The sequence below is a fragment of the Amphiura filiformis genome, chromosome 18, assembly GCF_039555335.1.
Source record: "Amphiura filiformis chromosome 18, Afil_fr2py, whole genome shotgun sequence".
In the NCBI taxonomy this organism is placed as follows: Eukaryota; Metazoa; Echinodermata; class Ophiuroidea; order Amphilepidida; family Amphiuridae; genus Amphiura; species Amphiura filiformis.
The window spans coordinates 31,800,496-31,816,612 of record NC_092645.1 but is presented as its reverse complement, the minus strand read 5'-3'; the positions used below and the strand labels follow the sequence as shown (position 1 = coordinate 31,816,612).

General features: G+C 35.9%; 1 protein-coding gene across 2 annotated transcripts; it reads right to left on the bottom strand.

Annotated features, from left to right (window-relative positions):
- Positions 1 to 1,167: 1,167 nt before the first annotated feature.
- On the bottom strand, positions 1,168 to 15,759 carry LOC140140124 (uncharacterized protein C16orf52 homolog B-like). 2 transcript variants are annotated; one of them, XM_072161959.1, is made up of 3 exons: positions 15,680 to 15,759; positions 4,285 to 4,402; positions 1,168 to 3,566 (listed from the first exon to the last, which is right to left on the bottom strand). In XM_072161959.1, exon 3 carries the CDS (start codon positions 3,448 to 3,450, stop codon positions 2,929 to 2,931), a length of 522 nt encoding a protein of 173 aa, XP_072018060.1. In that variant the 5' UTR covers positions 3,451 to 3,566; positions 4,285 to 4,402; positions 15,680 to 15,759; the 3' UTR covers positions 1,168 to 2,928. The 2 variants fall into 2 exon arrangements, with proteins under 2 accessions (XP_072018060.1, XP_072018061.1); XM_072161960.1 differs by having other exon boundaries at positions 4,315 to 4,402.
- Between the last annotated feature and the right edge of the window lie 358 nt (positions 15,760 to 16,117).

Here is a 16,117-nt window from a genome sequence, read left to right as displayed (position 1 = left end):
CCATTATTATGTACCAAAAATATGTGTATTTGAATAGCTGCCTTATGGCTATTGTGCTGCATAGTGCAGGATATCACACTCAAAGATTAGGTTCACGGTGGACCCAGACGACGACTTCGGACTGAATTTAAATTGACTCTTGGTAATAGAGCTAAATAGATATTTTAAGACTAGGTACAAAAAAAAATTGGTTGACATGAGGGGCGTTTGATGCCCCCTACTGCCCATCCATACTCATACAGCTAGGTTGAAAGTGAAGCACCAGAAGAGAACTATTGGTATTAGTTGATAAAATACCTTGGATGATCGATTTCACCAACATTTATGATGCGTCACAATTCCACAAATCCTAAAACCAATTGTACAAGCCCCATGAGTATGTGTGAAAATCCAATGGTGGCTAGAACGGCGATGTCGTCCCTAAAGGTAAAAGAAACCTGCTGGCAGCGCTTGTATTGTAAATTGCAAGAATTAATTTTCCATGACCTAATGAAGGCAAAACTGTGGAAATTATTTCATAAATCTGTCCAAATGCTTCAATCTAAAAGTGCTTTCATGTCAAGTATACCTTAGACAGATGTTACTTAACTTTTAATTTTGACAGTAGTTGAATGGTCAAACCTTGATTTTTTGTTCATTTTCTTTCCAAAATTTGGACACATAATTAAAACAGTTTTTTTGTTTTTAGAATAAAGAATACAATTTTTAAAGAGAGGAAATACAGTCAAATGCATTTCCATGATATAAGATTTATAATCTCTTTATATAGTTCTCTTGTAAATACTCTGATCGATAAGTTCTCTTGTAAACACTCTGAGCCATAAATTCTAGAATATTTTAAGGAAATCTCTACTCTCTGCCCACACTCAGTTTGAGTATTTGGTGTGTTTTCACAGTCCCTGGTTCCACATTCTACCCACCCAACACTTTTTGTCCAGAAGCAGTTGTTGCAGTTGTTCCCTCTCATGGGCTATTTGGAAGACACACACTTTCAGGGATGAAAACAAGCACTGACATAATTTCCTGAATTTGCTTTAACATTTCCTGAAAATGTGTTTCCGATAGACAAATCCAATTTCACGCATACCTCAATGGCTGCCAAAGTTGGGTCCCCGTCGACTCAATCTCACCTAAAATGTGAAATAATGCGGCCTTGTTGGAGGGTATTTTAAACTGCATTCTATCACCCGTGTTACACATAGACAAAAGAATGATGATACAACACAAAAGAATCTAACATTGATTTTTAAGCAGCTTTTTGGTGTTGCGGGGACCCAAAGATGGCCGGCCAAATCCTGACCATGACTTGGCTAGTTGGATTCGTCTATACTTTCTACCAGGGCTCGAATTAAGAATTTTGAAGGGCAGCCATTTCAAGGCCATCAACAAATCCTTTGCAAAGGCACCAAGGCCATTTAGTGCTGAACAATGCTTTGAAAGCAATACTGAGGCATCAATGCCAAGTCTAAGGGCACCAGAGGCCATGACCTCGGTGGCCTTCGGTTAATTCGAACCCTGCTTTCTACAGGGAAGATGCAAACAAAATTTCCTAAAAGCAGGTAATTTCCTGAAGATTTACATCCTTGCACTAAATAATCTCCCACACAGGTGGTGTAGGTTTTAAATAATGTCACTCATCAGTTAACCTCATTTGAAATTCACACCCACTGTGTTGGAGCATACATGTAGACCCTTCTTTATGGTCTATGGTTGGCGATTAAGGTCATGGATGTCTTCCATAGGCGGTGTATTGTTATCAACTGGAATAGCACGTACAATTCCAAGCTTGGGCCACTTTAGCTAAAAAATAGCTCAGTTTGGCACAAATTTTAATTTTGATTGTTTTGAATTGACACAAATTAAGCTTGTATAAAATGCAGGGGAACTATGAAGTTTTAAAGCCATATTACACACAGCTAGTTTTAATATACAATTTACAAAAGTAGTTTCATCATCTTCCAAACATGATTATTACAAGCCAAGGAAAAAAGTTTGTCTCATCAGTATCCCATATGCATCTAGCTTGTAACCCCCCCCAATTTTTGACTTTTTAGTAAGAATACTATAATAGCAAAAGAACAGAAATCACACTAAGTGCTTTTCAACTTCAAATTTAAAACAAAAATGCTATAACGATAGGGGAAAATTGATAAGACAAACTTCTTTTCTTCTAAGTAGAATATATTTTTATTTACAAAAATTGCACTTTTTTCGGAATTGTCTTCACTTACAACTTACAAGTTTCTAATATTTTTTACTTGAACCCCATGGGCACTGTACCTTTCATACAGAGCACCTGATTGGTTAATTACATGATAAAATCATCTGAGTAACCAATCAACATAGAGCTTTTAGATCTCTTGAGCAATTTTAAGCTTAATCCCCATCAGCCTTACTGACTATTCTTGCGGCACATCTCTGATTCCTGAATACATGATATAGGCCTCTTTGTTACCGATCAAAATAATTCTTAAAGGCCTGTGTCCGACAGGTAGTGCCCATGGAGTTCAAAGTGGTCACTTCATATATAGGATTAAATTTCAGCCATTTATAAATCTTCTTATCTTGACATTTCCCTCCAAAACTAGAGACATTGTCAATTCATTTCCACATTCTTTGCACTGATAATTGTGTGCATTATATCTTGGCAGTGAACAAAATTTGCTGAAACTCAAGCCAACAGGAAAACGTCAACATTTTATATTACGAGTGGGTACATCAATGTGGTTACATGCGTGCTACGTTCTGACAATTTTATTCCGATTAGTCATTTTCCAGAATTTTTTGTCTTTATGAATGTTTATAACTTAATCAAAAAACTGATAAGTTGTTTCTTTCATCATGGGGATGATCCTCTTTGTCAAAAACCACCAATCAGAATAAACATACCAGAAAATTGCACTGTACATATCACACATGTAGTCACGTTCACCTTAGCACTATGATGTCATAATACATTTTACCCAACGCAAGAGCCGACCCAAACACCGTGCAGATGATCCCCGTAAAAAACAACCCATACGAAATCCCTGTCTTCACGTTATTCGGAAGCAGATACGAATGTCCGCCGATTAACGGCAAATCAAAACCGGCCGGGAACATCATGATCGCGAGACAAAACATCGTCCATGCAGTGAGCCCCATGTATTTCGGATACCTTCTCCATCTTGGGAATTTACTTGATAACACGATCATGACGATCCCCATGCATAATGTCCCGATCCCGCAGATGATTAAAAAAGCTGCGACAATCCATTCTGTTGGTCCGTTCTCTGTATACTGACATTCCATCTCTCTCCCGTAAATCCTCTGACACTGCATCAGAAGTCCCAATCTCAAGTCTCTTCCGTGCTCGTCGGACACGACCCAATCCGGTAGCGCAAGGCTAAGAATACAAAGTGCCGAAGCCACAAAATACAGCACCCCTGCTGCCTGCAGAAAGGAATCCATCCTTTATGGTGTTGCTAGCGTAACTAGGTATGAATCAGGCAAGCTTGAATATGTTTGACTCAATTATCATCCGTATCCACCGCAGAGGTATTGTCGTAAAACCCACACAAAATTTCCTGAAAAATTTGAAATGGTCAAAATGAAAGATGTTTGTTTAGTATAGAACATGTGGAACAAGACGTTTCGATTATAAATTAGTTTGCATGACAATAATCCACTTGTTGGCCATCGATTTCAGTGGTTTGTAATCAAACAATAATTTGCAGGGTTGATGATTTTCTTATTTTTTTTAAATAAAAAAAAAAATTGATTTATTTCATTTGATTTTTTTATTTGAATCAATTTTTTAAGATTTTCTTTAATCCAAGAACTGTTATACCCCATGATAACGTCAAAAGAAACCAGTGGAACGCTAGACATAATGCGCAATCCTATCGGTACAAAAAATCAAAACATGTTTTTACATTGTGGGAAAAAATTCTTTACTTTGAAGATGAATTTTTAGCAATAGATAAAATGACATCATATAGTTTAGTTGGAAGAAGGGCCTAGCGCGCACCCTCAGAAATATACTTCTAATCAATGTTTCTAGAGCAGAAAACATGTGTAGAAAAAGATAGGCTATGTTAAAAAATTAACATGTCCCCAGGGATCAACATTCATACAAAAGGGTTGAAATTATACCTTACACAAACATAAGACTATCATACTGTAAACACCAAATGTTTAGCATTAAAGAACTATGAATTTTATTGCTTTTTGACTAGATATTTTTGCTGTTTTTTTGGCCTATATCGACCAGATTGTGTTACATATTGCACAGATATTACTAACCTAGTACAAGATATACAGGGTTGGCTGTACCTGCTTGCTAACGTTCATCCATTGTTAGTCTGTACTTGACTGCAATATGGAGAGATCCAGTCTTGACATACCATCATTAGCATTCATTCTGAAAAAAACACACCAATTTTTCATATTTTATTCATTCATTCACTCATTCAATCTGTATATACTGCAATTGACAGGAGCATAAACCAAACAACCAATGTAGGCACAAAAACAAGCACAGTTTGATGGCTCAAAATAGCACTTTCCAGAGCCCACAGAATTGTCAGGAAAACAAATGCACATTTAAGTGATGAAAATTAATCACTGTATAAAAAGCAGAAAAACAAAACAAAACACACACAACAAAAACAACCAATAACCAACCAACAACTTTACAAGGGATGTTTGTAATATTTTAAGAAATATGGGAAATTTCTTGGAAAAATACATCGCATTTTTTTTGAGAAATTTGCCATCTTGAATGCAGAATTGCATCAGACAGTAAAAAGATGCCAACCATAACACAGCAAGAGATGAGATATGGAAGGTACAAGTATGAAGTATGAACCAATTTTGGTTCTCCTAGTTTTTCTCCTATAGACGAATCCAAATCCACGCATTCCTACACCTGACTAGCAGCCTTTAGTTGGGTACCGTCGGCTACAATGCACCCAAAATGTGAAATGATTCGCCTTGGCGGAAATTTTAAACTGCATTCCATCACCCGCTTTTACACCTTCCGCGAAAACACAGGTAGACAAAAAAGAATGATTAAAGTTTGCAACACAATAGGCCCTACAGTTCCCTTCAGCAAAACACACAGCTTCTACATGGTCTATCGCTGTTGAAGTGACATAATAATCGGATTAACCACATGCGATATCTATGCATTGAACCATATCATTCTGATCACTCACACCTGTACGATAATTATCTTTGAAAAAAGCTGTATTGTATTCAATCTACGATTGCAGACATACACACATGATGAGTGCAACCTGCTTGTAGTGCTTGTACCAGAATATCTTGATTATCAGGCTTCAGGAAACCACCGAAAATACAGAAAAAAAAACTAAATAAAAATGATCAATCACTTCTCCGAAAAAATGCTAACAATCATTAACTTACAGGCCTATATTTGCGAAAAAAAAATTTCCAATTGAATTCCAGCGTGCAAATTGATCAACTATGGCGGTCTCATACACCATACATGTATCAAACGCTACAAATGGATGTACTAATTTGTACTTGCGAACAAAAGGACTATGTATAAATAGATGCGATGGGATTACCTGCGGAATTATCTCTAATTGTATATATTATTCTATTAACCCTCATCGTCCTTGCATCTTCTCTAGGTGTTAGGCGGCTTTTATTTGCACAATGGGGCCCTCAAAACACCAGGTTGGTGCTGCTAGTGGGGACCCGAAAATGGCTGACCAAATCCTGACCATGACTTGGCTCGTTGGATTTGTCTATACTGGGAATTTCAATTGAATGGACAAAGCTGTACAACAGTGTGACGAACGTCCATGTACACTGTGTGATGATGTGCCAACTCATTTGTGATTGGTTTTTGTGTATCCAAGGTCGTACAGTACATTCGCATTGTAATTTGAAATAAACACAGCCAAAAAAGAAAGTCTCCAGTAGTTCCATCCCCATTTAATCAGAGTCTGATGAGTTTATGGCAAAATAATTTATAAATATAATAGTTTTCTATACACTTTCCTTCAAAGGTTGTTGATATCATAAGATTAATCATCGTGAGCATAGAAACCGTTGTTTGGAAATTCGCGCAATTTTAAAAATGACATAGGGAATTGTATCACATACATGTAGCAGAGCTAGCGTGAGTGCCAAGAATTACGTCGCCTGAATAGGCCGGCAGGTTAAAGGTTTACCCATGCATGTCAAAATGCAATTGTGCGCAGGCAAGTGTGCAATGATTCCTGTACGGGTTGCTTCAGGACACATAATAAGCTGATACCATGCATTGGATTTTGCGTGGTCAATTCGTAATTTGTCATTTTTAAAATTGCACAAATTTCCAAACAACAGCTCCTATGCTCATGATGATTAAACTTTTTATATCAAATTTGGTATCAACGTTTGAAGGAAAGTGTATAGAAAAATATTATATAAATTATTTTGCCTTACTCATCAGACTCTGATTAAATGGGGATGTAACTACTGGAGACTTTCTTTTTTGGCTGTGTTTATAAGTGATATGATCCTGGTTGGGTTGAATACAGTCGTTGAAAGGTGTGTTCACCATTCAATTGAACTTTGTAACGTGAACCTGTGGGTTCGCGTTGGATTTGAACCCCTGGTAAACAAGCTGCGCCACAACCAATGGACGCTCGTATCTCGGATATGCGCACACATGCTCATGCACCATTTATGCAAAGCGCATATACGCCCACGTCCTAACCCGATGGACTGAGCAACATGGTATTTAAAAGGTTCACAACTGGTGATGGAAAAACCTTTAAAACCGATAAGGAAATGGTAATTAGTCCAAAATCAAGATGATGGTATTTTTTGTTGTGGAGAAAATCAGCCTAGTACAGGGATCTACAATGTACATGTATGTATGTTTTTTATCATCGTATCTAGGCAAATGATGTTGAAAAACTTTTAAAATCGATAAGGAAATGGTAATTTTAATAGTCTAACATGATTGTATTTAAAAGGAAATCAGTGGAGTACAGGGATCTATATACGTTTTTTATTTTTGGGTGTGACTGTGTCATCGTATATATCTATCTATAGGCAAATGATGTTGAAATTACAATGTACATGTAGATGTAACCCAATGCACCACTAATAGCAGTTGCAAAACTCCACAGGTCAGCAACTTTTTTAACACATTAATAATTGCCTATTTGCAGGGCTGTAGCTACGCCGGGCACTGCTGGGCGGGGCCGCCTGGCACCAAAAAATAAAAAATTTAATAAATGATTTTTTCATCATAAAAAGAGCAAAAAAAATATAAAAATTTTAGTGGGGTGATACCCCTTAAGCTTCGCAATATAATTTGCCACCTGGCCTAGCTACAGCCCTGCCTATTTGTCATAATATTTTAATTATTAACCATACACATCGTCTTAGACCCTGGTCATAATTGCATCATCCGACCATCCTTTCCTTAACCATGGTCTGATCTATATAGTTGACTTAACGGCAGTGTACTATAGAGGCCCTGCATGCTTTTATCGATTGGCTCCAAACAAAGGATTTGAACCGGTGAAGGACACTGTAGGCCTAATCATAGCGCAGTGCAGTCCATTCAATCAAATGTTGTCATCAACCTATTTGATCGTAGTGAATTTGCTATGTGTGTGAGACGAACCCACTATATTCATGTATGAAAACAGCGATGCGGATATAGTACATTGTATCATCACCGGGACTGAGAAATGCGACATTTTCGATGTTTGTACCGGGGAATTTCAGACACGGAGTGACGGAGACTCTGCGGAGATTTCTACAAATTCGTCCAAAGGTAACCAAAGGGTTGGGGATCACATTTTAACTATCACTAAATGTTTCGAATTGAGGTCGGCTAAAAAGGAGACCGTTTCGGGGACTGTAATTGGTGTAGATGTCACATTTTGAACAGTGAGCGATAACTTGCCGATAAGTGACCAATTTTAGGTATGCCAGGCAAACCTTAGTTAACACATTTGCTAGTCAACCAAATTCGCCAACAATGTCAATGCATATTTACATAGAAATTTAAAACAACTGGCCGAAGAAGGAAACCTACATAAATATGTTTTCTATACTTCACTTAACCCAAATATGATTTTTTATGGTGATTAAGACAATCGCACATGGAATTTTAGAGGTATTTTGATAGCAGTTCCATTAAAAAAAGCTGCTATCATAAATGAGACTAAGATCTAGTTCCCTGAAATTGCGTTTTGGGGAATTTTGCTAGCTGAATCTTTTTGATGAAAGTCAATCTTTGACAAGATGTAACTTTGCTACGGAAAGTGCTATGAAAAAAAGGTTTTCAGTGTTGGCTTTGTTTACTCAAGGGCTTTAATCTGATATATAAAATGATGCAGTTTGATGGCAAATTTGAATTCACCTAGCATACCTACCAATTTGACGTTCAGCACAAGGGCGATCCTGACATTTAGACCACCCGCGCTACATGTATAGGGCTCAAATATCACTATTTCATCAAGGTTTAATATTCTAACAAGCTTAAACTAAAAGTTTCATCCAAGGAGTCAAGCTTTAAACTATTAAGCAAAACTATCAAACAAGCTAAAAAACGATTTTTTACCCGTTTTTGTAACTTGTAGCTAAAACCATTTTTTGAAAAGAAGCTTAAAACATCAATTTTTTCATCGTAAAAATCATTTAAAAAATCTTTAAAAATACAGTGACCTACCTAATTACTAATCTCTGTTTCCGATGATATCCAAGAAGCTAAAGATTGTGAAAGAGGGCAGGGCTTTGAGTAATGAGGGAGATTACGGGGTAAAATACATCACGTTTTTCGAGAAATTCCTCAATCTTGAATAAATGCAGAATTGTGTCGCGCAGTAAAACGATGTCAAACATGCAAAACGCGCTTTAAAATTCACGATACGCTAGCGTAAATTACCGTTAAAACGAGCGTACATCAAGCGCTTGTGCTACGCGAAAACTTCGGAGCTCGATTCACCGGTTTTGTTACCAGCTCTTTTACGTCAAAAATAGCTATAAAAACATGAATTTTGGAACAAAATAAAGCTTGTTCGTTGGAATAAAAGGTATGGTTGTACAGTTGAAAACATGTTTAACCTTGTTGCAAAAGTTTAATATGATAAATTTGCAATTTGTACCTTAATATAGCTCGGGTGGTCTAAAATTCAGGATCGCCAGCACAACTGCCACAAGTGTTTTTAGTGCCGTACTATTACGCTGACTTTCGTATTCGGCGAGGAGGACGATTTCGACCTCCTGGTTTGTTTACTAACTGAAAGATAAAAAAAAAACCGTTCCGTGTGTCCAAACACTCAAGTATCAGAAGGATGGTCCACAATAGCGTGATTCACGTAACCTGAATAGGGATTTAAAAGCTGTCACGTGAGAACCATGTGCTTCTATTGTCCAATTTGCCATCAAGATTTCATATGGAAACAGTTCAGACCCAGTACAAGATCATGTCAGAAATTAATATTTTGTTCTGGGTCTGATTATTCGGACAAAAGTGTTTTATATCCTTCATGTCCTTACTCAGTCTCAGGGACAGGAGACTGTGATCCAAACTACGGGTGACGGATCCTATTCTTGACTGTGTAATATTCCTTCAACAATTCCCTGTACGGTAACGGTCTTATACCATGTATACGTAATTTTGCCCAGAGACAACGTAAGTACCTTTAGGATCTGTATAGTATATGACAATGTAACAATAACAGCAAATATTTTTATTGCATGATGATTGGCTACACCCATCGTATGTGTGAGTTACGGCTTTTCACAATCCTTACTCACACACGCATGTACATTAAAAATACATGAATACGAGTTTTGAATTGGTTGTTTTGATATGCTTACCTCACTAATATCTAACCTCAGACAATACTTACACTCATTCGTTTTGCTTTAATGTTGTCACAACATATTAGGGAGCAGTCTTAATCATTTGGTAGTAAGTATGCGTTAAGTAAACGGGAGAAAAATGAAAAGAATTCCTGACAAACACAGATTAACTAGCTCAAGAAACCATGTTTACATTATTCGCACATGATTTTTACGCCGGAACTACAATGACCTGTGAACTTTTATTCCTGAGTCGCAGTCGTTATTAACAGTTCATAAATCCCGCTAGCCAAGTCCGGGTAGCCAATATAAACTAATTAAACGACGCGAAAGAGGCTAACCCACAAATGAGCGTAAGAACCCATAATATCAATACGACTAAGAGAACTAGATCTACATTATCATATAAGTGCAGTCACATAGTTATGAATAGCCCAAGGTCAATATGATGCATGATGGGAAGTCAACATGCTGACATAAATAAACAATTTACGAAGGTGTTTGTTGAGAGATGTTGAGATTTTCATCGTTTTTTAACTCATTTAGACTCCGTAAAATTTTACATCCATAGTGCAGGTGGCTTTCCAACACTCGTGTGACCCTCTTAAATCAACATTTGTGTGGGAAGGAATGCGGTAAGATGTAGAAAAAAGTGATGACACTCTGACTGTATTTACGTTTACACATTTTGTACTGACTCTCTGAAGAACTTTTATATTACCATGGAATAAGTATAGAGCACGTAGTGCGATGGAATTGAAACTCCGTTCGTCGACGTGAGGCCAAGCGATCGTCACGCTTGCAACATGTGGACGTAGATGGCAGCAGCATTTTTCTTTAATTAGCATATTCGTGACGTCATGTTAAAGTAAGTCTCCACAGCACTACGCATATTTTTTTACGTAGTTTTTAGTACTATCGTGGTGGCAGCAGCATTTTTCTTTACTTTTCCAAAATGGCCCCGCCCAGGAGACGCCATTGGACGCCATGTTAGTGCAAGTTCAAGGGCGTAAACCACCAAATAACTTCTCCATTGAAAAGCACGTAGAAATCAACTTTTTTAAGCGGCGTTTTCTACCAGGCGTGACAATTTTTTCACTTTTAACGCTATCCCTGTATTAATTAAGGACTGAAATTTCATTTTAGCTTCAATTTTGGGGAACTTTACAGATTCAGTTTTTATTAAAAATGTTGAAAACCGGCGCCGCTATTTCAACGCCAAAACTAGCATTAAAACATGTTCCGTTAGCAGTAATTCGGACAGGGCCTACTTTTCTTGTGAAATCGATTTGTATAATTTCATATCTATTTCAGTCATTAATAGGTTAGCATCTTTCATTTAAATCATAACATGCCAACCTCACGAAGAACATGGTCCCTAAGGACACCACATTGTCTCCAGTAGCCATATACTTTTAACCGAACTCATCACCATTGCACCTTTCGCGCAGTGATTTGGTGTCATGCGCCTTGAACCGCACAAGAGGTTTGAATTTTTTAACTTTTCTCTATTTTTGGAAACAATAAACCATTCTTAGAAAAAGTGTCACTTCTTTAATTCATACATTACACCAATCTCCTATAAGGGTTCTCTAAACAATTTTTGATACATTGAAAAAACCCGCCATTTTGGGTACTTTTGAGCAATTATAGATATAAACAGAGTTTAAAGCAGGTTTGACCGATCTTTAAATACAATAATGACGTCATAATAGTTAAACTTAAACAACATTGAGTCAAATAACTTAAGTTGCACATTATATAAGCAAAATGCACAAAAGTTTCTGAACCCCCCCATGACAAGCATCATCTCATTGCACGAGTATATGCCTAGGTCGGAAACGTTAGGGGTAGGGGTATAAAGACACGACACCTCCCCACCCTTGAGTGCTTATTTTCTCCCAATGTCTGATGATATTACAATATCTTTAATCAAAGAAACTCATCACAAACTTGGTTAATGAATTTCCCACCAGAGAATTGAAAACAGCCGCATTGCAAATAATAAGGCCATATACCGACCAAATTTCGTTAAAATTGAGAGGAAAAAGACACGTCCCTTAAAACGCTATTGATAAGGCAGTTGGAGGTACTTGGATACCTTTGATGGGATAAATGTTTCCAAGAGTATCTTATAAACACATTTCATGTTGTACATTTTTCAATTATTATACCATTTTCTTAAACAAAAATTTTAAAAGTTGAATGGTTATTCGATTTTAAGCTCAAAATGGTATATCTGAACAAACATGGCCGCCATTGCCAGCTTTGGTACCAAACCCTGTTTCCAGCGAATTTTCCAGAAATTTATACTCTAAAATCTTGTTTGAAAGCTTCATGATTATATAATAGAATATTCTCATTTCAAAATAAATCAGTTTCAGGGAAATCTTTCTTTAATAACTTTAAATTCCAAATTTTATAGCTCATTCCACCATTTTTATAACATGCTTTCAAGGGCGTAAACCACCAAATAACTTCTCCATTGAAAAGCACGTGAAATCAACTTTTTAAGCGGCGTTTTCTACCAGGCGTGACAATTTTTTCACTTTTAACGTCATCCCTGTATTAATTAAGGACTGAAATTTCATTTTAGCTTCAATTTTGGGGAACTTTACAGATTCAGTTTTTTATTAAAAATGTTGAAAACCGACGCCGCTATTTCAACGCCAAAACTAGCATTAAAACATGTTCCGTTAGCAGTAATTCGGACAGGGCCTACTTTTCTTGTGAAATCGATTTGTATAATTTCATATCTATTTCAGTCATTAATAGGTTAGCATCTTTCATTTAAATCATAACATGCCAACCTCACGAAGAACATGGTCCCTAAGGACACCACATTGTCTCCAGTAGCCATATACTTTTAACGAACTCATCACCATTGCACCTTTCGCGCAGTGATTTGGTGTCATGCGCCCGTAATACACAGGGAAAGCCGACGCTGTCGCCACCTTTTTGTATTGCGCTAGCATATGAGTATCGCTCTCTTAAAAAAAGTATCGTAAACTTCTAAAACGTAAGAAAATTGAATTTCGTAACAGTATTTTCAGTATGTTAGATAATTTGGAATCTCATGACCCAAAAGCATTTTGGAAATTATATGATGATTTATGTAGTAATAGTAAGAAGAAAGGTGATAATTCTATTACTGCTGAGGAGTGGTTAAGTCATTTTAGTTTATTAATGAATCGAAATCTTCAGCATAATGATGTTGACTTTGAACATTTTATTGATCAATATTGGTCAACCTACGATGTTAATACTTTTTCTGAACTTGATATTCCAATTTCTAACAAAGAAGTTTTTGAAGCAATTTCTTCCTTAAAGAATAAGAAAGCACCTGGTTTAGATGGTATCAGAAATGAAATGTTAAAAAAGGGTGCCTTAAATTTGACACCCATCTTGGTTAAAATTTTTAATAACATTCTTCTATCTGGTAAGTTTCCTGATTCTTGGAGACAGAGCACGCCACTGTTATTCATAAAAAGGGGATAAAATAATCCAAAAATTATCGTGGTATTGCTGTATCTAGTAACTTGTGTAAGTTATTTTGTTTAATTTTGCATAATAGACTATCGTCATTTACTGATCGTAATAACATTATACCAGATGAGCAGATAGGGTTTCGTAAATGCTCGTACTCAAGATCACATTTTAGTTCTAAAAACTATTATTGATCGATATATTTCAAAGTTAGATAAATTGTTTGTTTGTTTTGTTGATTTCGCCTCTGCATTTGACACTATTTGGCGTAAGGCATTAATTTATAAATTAACTCAAGTTGGTATAGGTGGGAAGTTTGTTCAAATTGTGCAGGATATGTATTCCTCTGTTTCTTTTTCGATAAAATGTAATAATAAAATAACAGATTCATTTAATACATCAGTCGGGGTAAAGCAAGGTTGTGTATTAAGCCCGATGTTTTTCAACATTTATCTTAGTGATCTTCCTTCAATCTTTAATAACGACTGCGATCCTGTCATGTTAAATAATTCAAATCTCAATTGTCTTATGTATGCTGATGATTTGGTTCTCATGTCAAAGAGTGCACTTGGTTTACAAAATGCTCTCAATAATTTGAATGAATATTGTACAAAATGGAAGTTAAAAGTTAACATAGATAAAACCAAAATTATGATCTTTAATAAAGGTGGTCGTGTTTTATCAAATTATTCTTTTACTTATGGTAATAAAATGATTCAACTTTGTGCCGAGTATAGCTATTTGGGCATTATCTTTACTCCGTCAGTCAGGTAAATTCACGAAGGCTATTAACCTTCTTTATGACAAGGCAAACAAAGCATTCTATAAAATTCGTGAAAATTTATATAATAGCTCTAGTAAGTGTAGTTTTAAGTTATTTCTTTCTCTTTTGAGACCAATTATTTGTTATGGTTGCGAAGTTTGGTCTCCATTTTTATTGAAGAGTTTAAAGAATGATAACTTTATTAATATATGTGATAAAGTTTGTGGTGAATCTCTTCATATTAAACTTTGTAAGATGATATTGGGAGTCCATCGTAAAGCTTCTAATCATGCAGTTAGAGGCGAGTTAGGAAGTTATCCCTTATTATTATTTATGCTTAGTTTATCTGTAAAGTACTGGTGGAAATTGAATAATGATGATTGTATGTTAGGAACTCATCTCTTGTTATTAAGGCACTTCTTAATGATAGAAAGTTAAATAGTAATAACTACTTTACTTGGTCTAATGGTATAAAAAGTATTTGTACTTTGATTGGTAAAAGTGAGATATGGGAAAAACCTAATATTTTAAAAAAGACAACGGTTTTTGATATTGTCAATTCTGGCTTAAAAGTTGTTTATGATTCTAATTGGTTTTCATATATATCTAACTCTAGTTCCAAGCTTAGAACTTACTGTAAATATAAAACATCTTTTGAGCATGAAAATTATTTGCTCTTTTTTAATCGTGCTTCATGTTCAGCTTTTACCAAAATTCGTATCAGTGCCCATTGCCTCATGATTGAAAAGGGTAGATATTCAGTTCCTAAAACTCCTCCTGAAAATAGGATCTGTCAAGCATGTAATCTCTTGGAAGTTGAGGATGAATTTCACTTTCTTATGCGGTGTAAGCTTTATGATGAACTTCGGGACGAACTTATCCAGAATGTATCTGAGACTCTTGTTATTGACAATATTTCTGATAATGAACTTTTCATAACTTTAATGAGTGCTAATGAATATGATATTGTTAAAGATGTTGTAAGTTTCATGTCTAAAGCTTATACTATTCGTAGTAATGATATGTAAATTCATAACACACATTTGTGGTCTCGGGGCCCACTCAGGTCAAACTATTTGTTTGAAAGTATAACATCTTTAGGACCGACGAACGTTAGATTGTCTCAAACTGGATGTGTTGGAGACTATCCATATCAATGGTGTTGTACGCATGTGTATTGGGTCAATTTCTTGCTCTTGTACTGGCTCATATGATGATATATATCGTGCATTTTTATATATAATTTTTCGTATTTCATGACTTGATAGACCTTTAAAAAAAATTTTAGTGTACACAGTTAATCTTGAAATGTATTGTATATGTTTTTGTTCTGTGTAATTGACTACACCTTTATATTTGGTATTTGTCAATAAAATCTGAATATCTATGAGTTGCAACGGCCTGATATTACCTTGTTTGTATGGAGATGGTTTATATACCGGCTCCATACATTCGATGTATGTAATTGGCAAAGATCTGACAGCAAGTTCAGCAAACTCTTTGTCTCTATCGACAAAACCCTGTAAGATTCTACCTTACCTCTTCAATTACACTATCTACCATAATGTTAAGTATATTCATAGCATTTCAAATTCAACTTACGGTATTTACAAGATCATTTTAATCACGATGGCGATTTCTTTGACGAAGTTTTCACAATCCCAACAACAACGAAGTAGCAATGGCGACAATCAATTAGTAGACTCTGGCGAATGCACTGTCGGAGTTCCAAGAGCGCATCATGTATACAGATGCAGGCGCGGTATTTTATAGTAGACTTCAAAAAGGCTATGTGTGCTATTTTTATCACATCAACAGAGGGCGACATTCATGACATTTGAAAGTAAAAATTCCTTTAAAAAGAAAGTGAGCTGTCTTCATGGTCTTGACGGGTGATCCATTGATAATCTTCACTAGCTTTGCCGGACACTGCAGCAAACACAAAATTAATATGTTTTTAAAATATTAGAAACGTGTTTTGGTTTGGGTCATACGTTTTCGTAATATTTAAATGAATGATTTTTAAACCAAAACGTTTTA

What these genes read in the sequence shown, in the direction of transcription:
- LOC140140124 (XM_072161959.1), bottom strand. Translation starts at nt 3,450, where the DNA reads ATGGATTCCTTTCTGCAGGCAGCAGGGGTGCTGTATTTTGTGGCTTCG.